At 49.8% G+C, this 15,499-nt stretch overlaps 1 protein-coding gene across 6 annotated transcripts in view; it reads left to right on the forward strand.

Moving 5' to 3' along the window:
• Positions 1-15,499, forward strand: part of Hivep3 (HIVEP zinc finger 3) — a 402,531-nt gene that overhangs the window by 370,590 nt on the left and 16,442 nt on the right. For all 6 annotated transcript variants that reach the window (XR_015619738.1, XR_015619739.1, XM_087549278.1 and 3 more), the window contains 1 exon segment: positions 1,894-2,027. Coding sequence is in view for 4 of the 6 variants with exons in the window: in XM_087549278.1 (XP_087405404.1) it covers positions 1,894-2,027 (134 nt within the window). In the remaining 2 variants the exon portion in view is untranslated.

The following is a 15,499-nucleotide window of genomic DNA, read 5'->3' on the forward strand; positions in this document are numbered from 1 at the left end:
CCCCAGCACCACCCAGCCTGTACTTGACTACAGTTTAAGATCTTCTGCACACTCCGATGACAGTTGTCACCTAGTTCCCCTAGCCATTATGAAAATGCCACTTATCTAAGTACTAGGAAGCCTGGCTTCACTGTATCTTGCAGGTATACTCTACGTCACATTGAATATGGTCATATGCATTTAGATCCTGGAGGGACCCACACTTACACCATCATCCATCTTGCCATCATTTCTTTTCTTATGCTTTTTCTTCCCCTTTTCCCCCTCCATGGGCCTCACTCTTTGGGCTCCCACTGCAGGACTGAACTGCCTAGGCTTGAGGCCCATTCCACTTATCCAGCTGTGTGACCATGGGCCATTCCTCCCTGCGCCTTGGTTTCTTCATCTGAAAATGAGGGGTGTTGCTTAGCTCAAGGCTGTGAGTGTGGGTAACAATGTTAACCAGTGAAGCCATGACTATGTCCTAGCTAATATGACCCATATTACTATTCAGTGCTAACATGGGTCCTAGACCCCCACCCCACTCGGTTTAGGCACTGTTTCCTGGAACTGCACTGCCACCCAATCCTACCTCCTCTGGCCTCCCCAGAGTGGCATCAATGGCATCAGGATACTGTGCACCTGCCTGTGACAGACCTTCGGCCACTCTGTGGATTGCAGGCCAGGGTGGGAATGTGAAGTATGCCCTAGAAATCTAACTGCTTGGCTTCCACCAGCACAGCTGTCTAGACCTGGGCTGGGTTTCCATTTTCCCCTTCCATTAGTAGAGATTCTATGGGGGTCACTGAGTCATGGAAGTTAGTTTCTGAATAGATCTTTAAGATGGTCTAAGCCAGGTCTGGAGAGATGGCTAGTTAAGAGTGCTTAACTCCTTAGTTAAGAGTACTTACTCTTCTTACAGAGGTCAAGAGTTTAGATTCCCAGCACCCACATGAAGTGACTCACAATTGCCTGTGACTCCAGCTCCAGGGAATCTGATGCCTTGTTCTTTTCTGTGCACATATATGCATACATAAATTAACGTACACACACACACACACACACACACACACACACACACACACACACACACACAAATTAAAGCCTTTTTAAAACGGCCGAAAGCCTTTTTAGTTTCACACCCCACAGAGTGTAGTAGTCTATCTAAGGGTATCCCAGCCTCCAGTGGGTTCTATTTGGCATTGGAACTCGCTTCTCCTGGATCCCAAGGTGCCCCTTATCTCAGCACCCTATGTAAAGATAGCCACGCCCCTGGCTCAGACTTAGAGAATGTACTCTCAGGACCCTGAAAAAATGCTGGAAGTTCACAATCAGTGTCAGCCTTCCCCACAGAGCCAGGTCTCACTGCGGCTCATTGCTCTGCAAAGAGTGGATACCCCGGTCCCCACTCTGAGGCTGATCCTGCATCCTGAGAGCCTATAGTTTCTGGCCTTTGGTGTTGGCTCACAAGGGCTAGTGCGGGAAGCAGGAGACCTCTGCATTGCTGGGGCCACACCCTTAACCTAGTAGGCTGCTTTTGCTTTCTGATCCGACCAAGAGAACATCACAGTTAACTCGTGTGGCAGAACCAAGACTTCACCTATTTCTTCAGCATTATCTGTCTTCTTGATCTCTCTGTTTTAAGTACTGGAGTGACCAAGGTGAATGAGACATGTCCCCAAAGGCCCCAAGGCTAACATAGAGCACAGAGACCTACCTGTATACCTCAGGGGAAAATGATCTTGAGAGGGGGTCAAAACACAGCTTGGAGGAGACTGTCTCTTGTGACCAGTCCTTGATTCTGTGGAGGGCGATTGAGTGAAAACCAGAAGGCCATGTGGGCACATGTGTCTTTGCCCTTGACCCAGTCCACAAGGTTAACCAATCTTGGTTCTGTCCTCCTGATGAGTTCAGGTGCACCTCCCGTCGATGGTTTCCCTGGAGAGCCAGAAAGACCCAGCTAGAGTGGAGAAGGAAGAAAAGGCAGAGGAAGGTACTCCAACTTCCAAGAGAGGCGAGCCGACGAGGGTCAAGATCTTCGAAGGAGGGTAAGATTCATGCTTTGTTTGCAGGAGACCTCCTACCACCTGTGCGCAGAGGTGGTCAGTGACTCCTGGCTGTGGGATGCCCAAAGGTACCTATAGTCCTCACAGGGCCTCTCTAACTGTGGGACTCCAAGGCCATCTGCTTTGCAAATGCCACCAGGAATCCTTGGTGAAGATCTGAAAGAGCCAAGGTCTTCTTCCAGCCCTGAGTCCACAGATCTTGTCAGGTTCTCAGACCAGCACTGAAGTGATATAAAGTCACAGCCCTCCATCAGTCTAGACTATTGTTTCCTTTTGAGTGTCTTGCCTCTGTCCTGCCAGGGCCACCCAGGTCACCCATTTCCCATGGTGATGAAGAGTCATTGAATACCCTTTACACTGTCGCCACCCTGCCCACTGGCAGGTCCAGGACACATTATTTTTGCCACTCTGGGACACACCCTGTGCACCTCAGGCTCTAAAAGGGCAACTGGCTTCAGATGTACTTTGTGGAAGTTCTTTGTGCATTTTGTGTTCTGTGTAGCCACGTGTTTGTGAGCAGGAACCATGGTGTCTGTCTTGGGGTCCTGTGTCTGCGTCCCTGTTGCGATCAGGGTGGTACCAGTTCTCTATAGTTCTGATGAGAGCAATCACCATGATGAGTCTCTGAGAACATGGGCCATCACTGGAGACTCTCACTCTTTATTATCTGCAAGTGGCTACCTCATGGAGACACAGTGACAGCTGTGGGAGTCTCTGGAAAGTTGGCATTTTGTAGTGGCTAGAAGGGTTCTTGGGGACAGGAAGTAGTTTTTACAGGTACTGGGTCAGGAGATGGTGAACATCCCTGAAGCATATCCACAATACAATGGGGTGGGGGGAAGGGCCTCTTTGACAAAAACAGGACCCTAGGTACTGCTTCAGAGCCAAAACCTGGCCCTCTTTCTTCTTGGGCCAGCATCTTCCTGTGCCTGACATTTGGTTAGAGCGCCCTCGTGTGGCTATGTACTCTCATGCCGCCTAGTCCAAAGCTCCAGGCTTGGTAGTTATGCCCTGCCATCCTCCTCCTCTGTGAAGGGGACAAGAACAGTTTTGTGCCAGTGACAAAAGCCCCATGAGGCCAAGGAAGGCTATGGTTCCCACAAATTCATCACATGGACACCAACAGGCCCCTTGCCTGTGCCCAGATCTTTGTCTCCATCTGAAGCGCCTCACTCTGCTCTTGGCTATGGGGAATGTCATCCTCACGCTTCCAGCTGGTCACATGACATCAACAATCAGGTTGTCCCAACCTCAGCGCTGCTGCCCCTCACCCCAACTTCCACCCAGGCTCTACCTTTGCTTCTGGTGAACCTCTTCTTTCATGAGGTAGGTGTTACTCACTAGGAATATTTGCTAATGTGGAAAGGGAGAGCATTTTGTGTTGATACATATCTGAGAACACCTCCACAGCATCCCATGAATGGGACCAGGACTCACCAAGCACTTGTCTCTCCTGCCACCATGGGTGCACCTATTCCAAGATCCTAAACACATCCTTAAAGCCAGTCCATCTGACCACACTAACCGTTTCTTCTTAGCCTCAGTGCTTTCTTCTTTTTCTCTCTTTAACACTTGGAATATCTTGTTTCACAGCAATACATACTGGAAAAGGGTCTCTAATGAAGCCTGCTCAGAGTCCAGCAGAAGCCCAGCGAGGAAGGCAGAACAGCTCACTGCATGCTGCAGACAGAATATCTTGTGTATTGTATGGATGCACCACCTGTCAATTAAAAAGCCTATGACTTAGGCAGGAAATAGAAGGTGGGACGTCCGGGAGGCAGAGGGGATTCTGGGATAGAGCCAGGTGCAGGAGGTTGCCCGGGAAGATGTGAGGAGGCAGATGCATGGTACCTGAGAACAGGTAACCAACCATGTGATAGAATGTAGGTTAAAATAAGTGGGTTACCTTAAGTTATGATTCTAGTCAGAGAGGAGCCTAGCTATATGGCCAAGATATTTGTAAATATATTTTGAGACCGAGTCTTATTTCTGGAGCATGGGGCTGGGAGGAAGAACTGGTATATAACTTCTATAGTTTGCCTGTTAACATGCCCTCCTTGGCCCTGGAGTCTTGTCCACTGACTACAGAGTTGGGAATAGGGAAAGACAATCCCACTCATATCTATGCCTTAGAGAACTTAAAACACTCAGTCAACAGCACTGGTGGGACTCTGGTCTGCTTTCCCTGCATCCGCTAGTGGGTGGCTTCTCTATGGTATCTGTGCAGGCACAGACAGGGCCTGGTCACATGATGAGCTAGTAAGCCAAATATAGAAAGATGGCTGCTCTGTGTGTCTCACTTCCTCAAGTCTTTGGATCACCAGCCACATTCCTTGACCCCAAGTCTAGCTGTTGACCAACTAGTCAGTCGTTATGGAGGATAGACTTAAATCTGTTCCTTCTAGGTGCTTTGAGCTAGACACTACAGTGACCCAGTCAGTATCAAATTGCCATCCAGTACTTGAGCTACTTGGGGACCAAATCAAGGTAGCAATGCAAAAGCCCTGTGCTGAGGTAGAGACCATCATGGCTGAGATGCCCACGATGGCCACAGGGAGCTTCCCAGAGCTGCAGGGCCAGGCTGGGTGAGGTGGACAGGGTGGTTTGACAGCTGGTGTATGAGGTACGCTGGTCAGAGCGCTCCAGGTCACTACTGAGACTCTTTGATTCTAGCTGAGATTGTCTCCCTTGCTGATACCATCCAACTCTTGGGCTTCAGACTTCTCATTACTCTTGCTGCAATATCTGGGGTCAGAGCTGGGCCCTCACCCTGAGCTCCAGATCTTTTCTCTGGATGCCTATGGTATCTTTGCCTCGGTCACTTACGGTTCCTCAAACTCAGCACAGCTAAGCAAGGCCCATGCTTCCCATCCTAGTGTCTTGGTTACTTTTCTATTGCTGTGAAGAGACAGTGACTAAGGCAGTTTAATTGGGGATTTGTTTACAGTTTCAGAGGGTGAGCCCATGACTTTTGTGGCAGGGAGTATGGCATCAGGCAGGAAGGCATGCGCTGGAACAGGAGCTGAGAGCCCCCACCTTATCTACAGGCAGTGGAAGGGGGGGACCAGGTCTGCAGTGAGCTCCCCAGTGATATATCTCCTTCCAAAAGGCCACACCTCCTAATTCTTCCTAAACAGTCCACCAGCTAGGAACCAAACACTCAAATATGGGGTCATTCTCATTCAAACCACCACACATGGCGTCTCCTCCAACCTTTGGACTTCAGATGATGAAACCTTCACACTCAAACCTCAACATCACCTCAAATACCTTCTCTCTGGATTCCATGCCTCCCTACATTCTAGTGTCTGTGTGAAGTAGTCAAGGGCTTAACATGGCTTCTCTCTCTTTATCTCTGCATCCTACCCTCCACCCGCCAGTGTCAGGGCCACTGAGGATCTCTCCACATGGATCTCCCTGTATAGCCCACTGAGGTTCTTATCTGCACAGTTTTAACTCAGCCTGGTAGTCAGACCTGCCCAGGTGCCTTCACTTTCTGCTGCCTGTGGACTCCACCCTTCCTCAAATCTACCTGATCTTCAAAAGGGAGCACTAGCCCTGTCTGGTGAACCTCTGAGGTCCCTGCCCTGGCACACCAGTTTCCATAATACCATGCTAAGTCTCATCTAGACTTGGTCCTAGGGCAATGCTTTTGCACACAGTGTTCACCACTCTGGACTACCCTGACTCCTCAGCCTAATGTCCCCTCTCTGTGCTCCCTGCCACTTTCACACCTGAACAAAGCCTGCCTTTTCCAGGCAGCATCTGGAAGTACCTGGGGGCACTGTGCTGAACAACACTCCAAATTTGCCTTAAAGGTGTGGAAGGGCTAGTTCTGTGAAACAGTGTTTGTGCACATACAGTTATATTGTTCCTTGAGTGTAATGGCTACATTGTCCTAACTCAAGAGCCTTTGCTGCAGGGGAAGCTGGGAACTCAGCCTGTGGCTGGCATAGAAGCTCCTGGGATGGATAGGAAGTACCTGGCTGATGGCAGTGACTGTCATGCCCTGTCCAGGTTAGATGTGTGTGCTGGGGTCTGAGGGGGTAATGAAAGAAGCTAGTGAAGTTCAGGGAGCCCAGCCGCACTTAGGGGAGGCAGGAACAGCTAGCCTCAGCTTGGAACTGGAACAAAGTCCCAATCTCACTCTGAGATGAGCTCCCTACTCCCTAAAGTTAGAGGAAGGAGGCTCACAGACTCACTCATTGACCAATAGGCCTGGGTCAGAAGGATCCAGATGCTATGCAGAGGAAAGAACCTTTTGTTCCCAGGAAGAGCCCTGGCCCCATCCCTCTCAGCCTCACTTCAATCAAATTAAGTACCCCAAAGTTTATTCCTACTTCGAATCACTCCTTGGATAGTTAGCTAGGTTTTAATAGTTGTTTAAAAATACATACATACATACATACATACATACACACACACACACACACACACACACACACACACACACACACACACACACACACATACATGCATACTCCCAGGGTGGGACTGGAGAGATGGCTCAGCAGTTAAGAGCACTTATTGCTCTTGCAAAGGACCCAGATCAGTTCTCAGCATCCACATGGTAGCTAGCAGTGACCTGTAAGTCCCAGAGGATCCAATGCCCATCTTCTGGTTTCTTTAGACATCAGGTGTACACTTGGTACACATATTTACATGGACTTATATGTACACACAAAATAAAATTAATTAAAGTGGGGCGAAGAGATGGCTCAGCAGTTTAGAGTGCCTCCTGCTCTTCCAGAAGACCTGGGCTCACCACGTGGTGGCTCACAATCTTCTACCCTTAAAACCCCAACTCCAGGATATCTGGTACTCTTCTCTGGGCTCTATGGGCACCAGGCATACAGATGATACACATGTAGGCAAAACACTCATACACATAAAGTAAAAAATCTAAAAATCAAATAAATGTAAGGAAAAAACCTCCCAGAGCTGTCCCTCAGGTTCTCTCCCCTCCCTTCCAGGTGGCCTCTCCTACCTCAGCAGCTGCTTTGTCAAGGTCAAGAGACACTCACTAGGGGCTGGGGATTTAGCTCAGTGGTAGAGTGCTTACCTAGGAAGCGCAAGGCCCTGGGTTCGGTCCCCAGCTCCGAAAAAAAGAACCAAAAAAAAAAAAAAAAGAGAGAGAGAGAGAGAGAGACACTCGCTTGCGGTCTTTTCTGACCTTCAGCAGTGGGCACAGCTGACCCTTGTCTTTTCCTTATTGTGGGCTGGGTACGAGGTAGCTGGCCTCTCACAGAGGGCATGACAGCTTCATCCTATTTTTCTTGATGTCTTCAAATCTGGTCATTCTGTCTCCACTGGGGAATGCAACATGAATTTTAGAGAAGACCAGTGGTTACCAAGGCAATGAAGACCATGGGATGCTGAGAGTGAAAGGAGCCTTTATGTTAGGTCATTGCTACCTTAGCTATTATAAGATAATGTTAAGCTTGCCAGCTGGGAGGGCAGTGGTAAGGACAATGGGGTGGGAGCCCTGGGACTCCTGACAAGAGAACAGGAAGGCTAAAATGAAGTGTGGTCACCTTGAGCATGGCCCCCAGTCACTGCTGGGTACATGGCAGAGCAGAGATAAACACAAGAACCAAGTTGGGAGAGTGGATATCTGACCCTGGGGGCAGTGGGGAGCATGTAAATTTGAGAGAGCAGCCCCTCCTCCACATGAGGATATTTTTAGGGAGGCATGGACAACTGGTACTTGAGCCTGGCGCTCAAAGGACAGGCCTGAGCTGGAAATACACGCGGAACTTGTCAGTGTGCAGCTGCAGTTTGCAGCTCTGACTGGATAGGGTTACCTAGGGAGATGGAGAAGAGAGACGGGACAGGATACTCAGAACAGGGTGGACACATCTGCACTGGAGGGAGAGTCAGGGATGATGATGAGAGGCAGGATACCCAGACCCAGTGAAGTCCTAGAAGCCGAGAGTTGAGGACTCAGCTAAGCAACACCCGGCCTAGAGGCCCAGAGAGGTGGGCGCAGGGAAAGGTCTGCCACGCAGCCCTGCGGGGAGAGCTAGTGGCCATAATGGGAGCTGTTTCCAAGGCAATGGATTCCCTGTAGTCCAGGCTGAAATGAGGAGTGGAGGCAGTGTACATAAGGCCCACACCTAAAAGCCAGTGGGATGGCTTTTTTAAAAAAAATTAGCCATGCCATTTCCTTCCAAAGAACTCTTCGGTGACTGCCATAGCTTCACCTGTGCCCCAGGTCTGTGTGGACACACATTCTAACCTTCCAAGGCTCTGAGGGGCACATGGGAGAGTGCCACTGCTTATGGCTTTGGAAGCAGCCTGAGTCCATGCTGGGGGTGTCTCAGCACTTCCGGGCATGCAGGAGTGTTCCGGAGAAGTGGCACTTCCTTCCCCTTCCTCAGGCCTTCCTGCCTGCCTGCCTTCCACCAGCTTGATTCCCACAGCCTCCTTCTGCCAGCTTAGCCAGAGGCTGCATGGTCTGTGTAGACAAACCTCTCCGAGGGAGGGGACACTCAGCTTGTTCTGTAACTGTGTAAGTCACAGACAACCGGGACAAATCAACCAGGGATGGCTCTAGGACAGATGGAGGGTCAAACATGGGTACCTGAATCTTCTTAGTTGTGACTCACTTACCTTTCCTGCCTTTGAACCTCTTTGGAAATAACAGTAGGAAGTCTCGGGCTGTGGGTCCTGGAGCTGGAGATTCACGCAGTGGTATTGTTTCTGCAAAGGCCACTTCTCCAGATTGTAACTGAGGTGGGATAAGGCTTGGGATTGGAGTGTGGGGACCTGCCAGTGAGTTTGTATTCTGCCTGTTAGCTCTGTGGGCCTCTGCCGTGCTGGGCTCTTTGTGAGCCTGTTTCTCATTGTACAGTGACGATGGCCTGGAGGGTTCCATGAGCTGTGTGTTATGATGGGACAGGTGGGGCCTTTCCAGCCCCTGTTGCCAGTGAGCTCGCTGAGCTTTGAGAACCACAGAACTCAACACTGGAGACAAGGCTCAAAGGAAGCCCGTAAGAAAAGACATTTGAACTCCAGTCACCCTGTGACTGGAGCTAATTCTCTGTGAAGATCCAAGAGCCACACAAGCCCTTCAGTAGGGTGCTCCTTCCTGAGCAAGAGCCTCTGGAGGGTGCCACACCCTGAAACGAGGTACCTTGGAAAAGGCACTCCAAGAATGGGATCTAGCTTGCTTGAAAACACAGAACTGGGGAGACAAATATCAAGTCTCTTGGGGAGTAGGATCACAGATCCCCCCTCAAATCCTCAGAAAACTTACATCTCCCTAGCCTCTGGATCTACCTACTGATATGTCTTCCATGCTATGCCCACCTAGGGCTCATAGGCCAAAAGTCTTGCTGGTTATCCCTACTTACCTGCATAGACTGTCATAACTGTCATTCTTGAGTCTATGCCCAACCGCCCCTCTGCCAGGTCTGGCCCCTTGGCCCTCTCTGCAGTGGTAAATCGTTTTGTGGCCTTGTAGATACCTCAGGGGCCAAGATCAGAGTGCGGTGGCCTTTTACCAGCCCCAGGCTCAGGCCGGACTGATGGCCACTGAAAGCTAGTGTAGGTGTGTAGCGTAGAATCCTCTGCTGGCTGGTGGGCTCTGTACCTGTGTAGAAGTCCCAGTCCAGGAGGTCTGGGACCGGATGGCACATTAAACAACCCCCAGCTGGCAGACCATCAATACCTGCTGTCCTTTCTTCAGAATCCAGATCGGATGTGTCCAGAGCTGAGGCAAACACCGCGCCTTCCTCACAGCTCAGCTGCCATGCCCCAAACCCCATCATTTAAAGCTTCATCAAGGTCTATGTTGGCAACTGAGTATTTTTAACAGACACATGGCCCAGTGGGCAGTGCCACCTGGCACCTGCCCTCCTCCCCCTATAGACATCATTCCTTTTTTGAACTGTCCTGGGGTTAACCAGTTCACTGTGGCTGGATCTCCCCAAGTATGCCGACTGCTGAGCACTGGCTCTGAACTTCACAGACAAAGGCTTCTCTCGGTTCCCAAGACACCCAGTGTGAACATTCCCAGGCACATGTTCTCACTTGGTGTGATTGTACCCATGTTACCAGAGTTGCCAAAGGGTCATACTACAGTAAGGAAGCTGAAAAGCCTTTAGATAACCAAAATCAGAGGAGAAGCGAGAGTTTACAGTTAAACCTGAATGGTGTGCAGAAACTCCAACAACACATGTGGAATAGCCTTTATAGGATAACCTGGAGGCCATGGCGGCCCTCCCTTACTCAAGACAATGACATAGCTCACTGGAGAGAAAAACCGTGAGCTTGAAAGGTTAGATGTGCCTGCAAGAACTCAGCTGCATGGCCCCAGGGAAATTACCTTGAGCTAACTTGGTCTGTCTCCTTGAATGCTATTTGACTTACACGGTTCTGTCTTATTTGTCTTTAGGGCATAATTGCACAGCCTTTAGGATCCTGACTGTGTAGGCAGGTGACCTGGGTTCAAGTTCTGGCTCCATTAACTGATGGTGTGAGCTTGGGAAGGGTACTCGATGCTCTGTAACTGTCTCCTCAGTGTGAGTGGAGTGGGTAGAGCCCTGGGCACATCCAATGTCACGTGATCTGAATGAGGTAACATGTGAGATTTTCAAAATAGCAGTTGGCACCCAGTAAAAGCTATATGAGTTCACTGATATTTTTAGTTGTTGGGTTTTTTTTCCCCCTCTTCTGGATTTGTGGTTTTCTCAGGAAACCTGAAAAATACAGCAATTTCATGCCACCTTTAGCTGGATGGCACCATCCTCTGACCCTTCAGAGGGCATATGCCCTGCCTTCCATTTCTCGTAGTCCTCCATACACACATCCCCTGTAAACACCCCCTCTACTTCTTCAGCACTTGAGCATTGGCACACACAGCCTACCCTCTGTTTGGCCTTAGGACAAATGCAGGCTACGTAAGAAGATACACATCCATGTGACAATACTAGGACGGCTTGGCCAAGCTTATCCACCAGCAGCCCTTAGGTTCACAGTCGCAGATCCACCCATCTGTCTCCCTGGCTTATGCAATGGGAGCATGGGTTTGTGACAGGGAGCTCACTGCCTTACAGTGGCTTCTGATGCCTGCATCTTTGTCATATGCAGAACCTGAGGTCATCTCATCCTCTCTGCCATCTCACCCCACTGCACCCCTCTTCCAGAACCTGCAGGAGGAGGATGGACACCTCCTCTGGAGTCATCTGTACCAAACACCTGTCAACTTAGCAGAAGTTTCAGGTCTTAGAAACTCCTACAGAGAGTCTAGAACTATAAACCAAGGTGTCACACGCACTAACTATCCAGACAAGAGCCTCAGGGTCATCAGCCGAGTGCAGGAGAAGAGCTCACCTCAGCCTAGGACCTAGTGAGCCATATGCCATAGCACCAAAGTCAGGGCTGGCTCCCAGTCAAACGTCTCCATTCACACTACCTAATAGCTTTGAGCATGATGCCAGCCTCATTTTTCTCTTCCTACTTTGACTAGAGGAGTGAAGTCCTCCTGACTAGGGCCTGCCTGTCGGGGAGGCTTTCTTTGCTTTGGAGTCTCCAGGCTCAGAGCTACAGTGGAGCTCAAAAATGCTGCCCAGGGCATGCTTGGCAGCTGTGCATGTCTACACACACACACACACACACACACACACACACACACACACACATGTTCATACAGCACCCACCCATTATTCCCCAAACCTAGACCACAGGACAGGAGCTGCTTCCTGTCCTCATAGGACTTGGGAGCTCCAGAACCAGGGCTGCTCTGCTGAACTCCCACTGCCTGACTCTAAATCTCAGAAAGTCAAAGTGTCTGATCTTAAGATTCCCTGCGGCTAATACGTGGTAAACTCCTAGAGTTGTCTTTTTAATAGAAACTCCAGACTAGCTGACAGTCTGGCTCGTCGACTGCAGTGGACAGGTGGACAGTAGTGTTTTGAGAGGCTACATGGGTCCCCAGGGTCATGAGTCACCTACACCAAGCCTGCCAACAGCAGACTGTCTTGGAGTCACCTTGGAGTGGACAGAGAGGGTCAGCCACTCCTCCCTCTTTGTAAAGGGAAGCCTGTGTGTCAGGCCTCCGAGAGAAAGCATCCAGTAGTGAGGATGTGGCCAGCTCCAAACAAGGCTACCCTTGCTTCTCTGCTTTCCAGCCCTGGCTCTCTGTCGCTGTCAACACTGGATGTTTCATCGCAGGCTACAGTTTCAGGAAAGGCTGGGTGGGCAACAATGTTACTCTTCCCTGTCTGCAGACAGCAGAACCCAGGTAAGGGTTTTACTGCTGAGAACACACACCATGACCAAGGCAACTCTTACAAGGACAACATTTTAATTGACGCTGGCTTACAGGTTCAGAGGTTCAGTTCAGTATCATCAAGATTGGAACATGGCATCACTCAGGCAGGCATGAGAGGAAGAGCTGAGAGTTCAACATCCTGTTCTGAAGGCAAACAGGAGAAGACTGGCTTCTAGGCAGCTAGGATGAGGGTCTTGAAGCCCACACCCACCATGATACACTTCCTCCAACTAGGCCACACCCACTCCAATAAGGCCACACCTCCTAATAGTGCCACTCCCTGGGCCAAGCATATTCAAACCACCACACAAGGTCCCTGGGAAACTACCTTCAGCACCATCTAAGTGTGGGCAGTGGCCTGCACAGCAAGTGAGCGCTCAGAAGATCATCACTGGGCAATCTTATCATGTCAGTTAAGCTCTTTGGGCCTTGGCTCCCTTCTGTACATGGGCAAAAGGACTGGGGAGTAGGGAAGGATGGTGGATAATGTTTAGTCTATAAGGTGCTTTGCATTCCCAAGGAGTGAAGATGGACTCTCCCTAAAAGGGGGTGTGGGGGGCCACTATCAAGTTCTAGTAAAATCCAGAGGTCAGACTCAAGTCCTTCTGGCCTCTACTCTGTCCTTATATCCATCCTCATTAGAAAGCTATGTTATATGCCTATAACAGTTAAGACTGAAAATTTGAGGCTTGCCTGGGCTATATAGTAAGGCTACATAAGGCAGAAAACAGAAAGGGGAATTGTTTGTTGAGAGGAACCAGCCAGAGCAGGTATAGGGGCAAAGGGTATGTAGGGTAGGAGAAACAAAGTCTAATGAAACAGAAGTGTGCCATGCTGAATCTGTTACTTTGTATGCTAACTTAACATTTAATTATAAAATAACCTGGAAGGAGCCTCTCTTCTGGGCTGGAGGGAAGGCTCAGCAGTTAAGAGCACTATCTGCTTTTCCAAAGGTCCTGAGTTCAATTCCCAGCAACCACAAGGTGGCTGTAACACTATCTGTAATGGGATCTGGTGTCCTCTTCTGACCTGCAGGCATACATGTAAGCAAAACACTATACATGATAAATAAATCTTTTTAAAAACTGGAAGGAAGGCAGGAAGGAAAGGGAGGGGAGGGAGGGAGGGAAGGAGGGAGGGAGGAAAGGACTGTTAGCTCACATTTGTACGTGTTGGAGGGGCCTTCAACATTAGATGACACTTGTGTTTAAGGGCTCATGAGGTGGGAAAACCAGGCAGAGTCTGATCCTAGCATACTTGAACAAAAGCCCTGGCTGTTGTTCTGACTGAAACTAGTGAGCATTTACTGAGCTCTTGCTGGGCACCAGGTAGCACACTAGACTCTGGGGATGCTCCAGGGAACATGGCTGACTGGTAGGAGGGGCCTGACTTAAACACAGGGAAGGGCCAGCCCACATTGACAGAAAGGTGCTCCACAAAGCTACAGTCTCAGCCTTCGAAGAGTTGAACCAAGCCATAGGGCTGAACCCTGTGTTCAACCAGAGTGGTCTCTTTAAAACCCCTGAGCCTTCGGTGACCACGCTTCAGGCCCTCCATGACCTTCAGCCCTGCTGCCCTGCCCCTTTCTAAGCCTTCTCTCCTGGGCTTCCACAGCTCAGCCCTGCCCTTGGTCCTTATTGCTGTGGCCTTGCTGCCTATGAGGCAAGTTAAATAGGCATTTTTTCTGCACACCTCTCCCCTGTGCCTCCCAGGTCTCTACTTGCCACAGCATCCCTGAGTAGCCTTCCATTCTCTCACTCAGCCACCCTACTCTTCACAAATCTACAAAATTCTGCACCCATCGGTTCCCGCTAGATGTCGCTGCGTATACTTCTTAACTAGGTCTTACACACAGTTGATAAATGAGGGCCCTCATTGTCTCACTCCCAGCCTGTGAATGGTCTGCTTCTCTCTCGTCCTGATCCCTCCTCTATACAGACAGCTGCCAAGAACTGCAGTTTGCTCCTGTACTACCTCATATTTCCTGCCCTAGGACTTCCCCAGTCTAAACCATTCCCACAGCAAGTGTATAGTTGCCTCTTGTTGAGAGTTTATCTGCAACGCAACTTCAAGAAGGTCTGGGCTCTTTAAACTGCCCAGTGATCGGTCATGCAGCTTGCATGACTTGTGTGGTCTCCTTTCTTCTTGCCAACTTCCCACACTGGTTAACACACTTCTTCCTTTGCCCTTGCTGAGAATCCTCCCTTCTGCCTACCACCTTCCCTTCCATGCCTAGCCACGTACTGGCCGGTAGATGGCGCCCCGCTTCTAAAGTACATTACCAGGTAGCATAGGATGAAACCCTCTATGCAAAAGCCCTGTCCTTGATGGGACAAGGAGGAAGAGTGAGGAGGTCAGAGAGTAGTCGAGATGAGCTGACTTAGAACCACTTCCAGGTTGCCATGAGCATTGTAAGCAGAGGCCAGAATGGCTGTGGGGCTGTGTGGGGAGCAGCAGTATGACACAGCAGAGTCGTTAGGGAGTGGGTCTCATGGACCCACTGAAAAGAACCTCCGTCACCAATTGGAGGTTTATGGTGGGTGACAGAAAACCTACAGCACAATGCCATCCTCACCCCTGGGAAAGAGTGCCTGTCTCAACTCACTTCCCTTGAAGACTGCACTCCAGGGGCACAAGGAACACAAGAGAATGAAAGTGAACTTCTGTCACTTGGAATGCTACCCCCTGTGTTTATACATAGGGCACTCTGGGAGTGCCCCTTTGCTGCCCCCCAAGGCCTACAGTTCTTTCTTTGTAACACAAAATATAAATTAGATAGATGGATGGATAGATAGATAGATAGATAGATAGATAGATAGATAGATATGGAGTGTAATTGTAGGGTGGGAGTGTGAGAGTGGAGTTGTGTGTGTGTGTGTGTGTGTGTGTGTGTGTGTGTGTGTGTGTGTGTATGTACTTGAATGTGTGACTGTAGGTATGAGACTGTGAGTCTGACAGGGTGGGCAGTGTATGACTGTTGGTGAGAGGGTGTGACTGAGGGTAAGGGGTGTATGACTGAGTGGATGTGAGGGTGACTATGGGTGTTTGGGGTGTATGACTGTTGGTGTGAGGGTGTGAATTGTGCCTGATGGTGGGATGTGTGTGACTGGCTGTAATGGCGTGAAGGTGACTATGGGTGTTTGGAGTGTGGGGTTGCAGTTGTCAGGGTGACTATGGG

The sequence above is a fragment of the Rattus norvegicus genome, chromosome 5, assembly GCF_021556685.1.
Source record: "Rattus norvegicus strain SHRSP/BbbUtx chromosome 5, alternate assembly SHRSP_T2T, whole genome shotgun sequence".
Classification (NCBI taxonomy): Eukaryota; Metazoa; Chordata; class Mammalia; order Rodentia; family Muridae; genus Rattus; species Rattus norvegicus.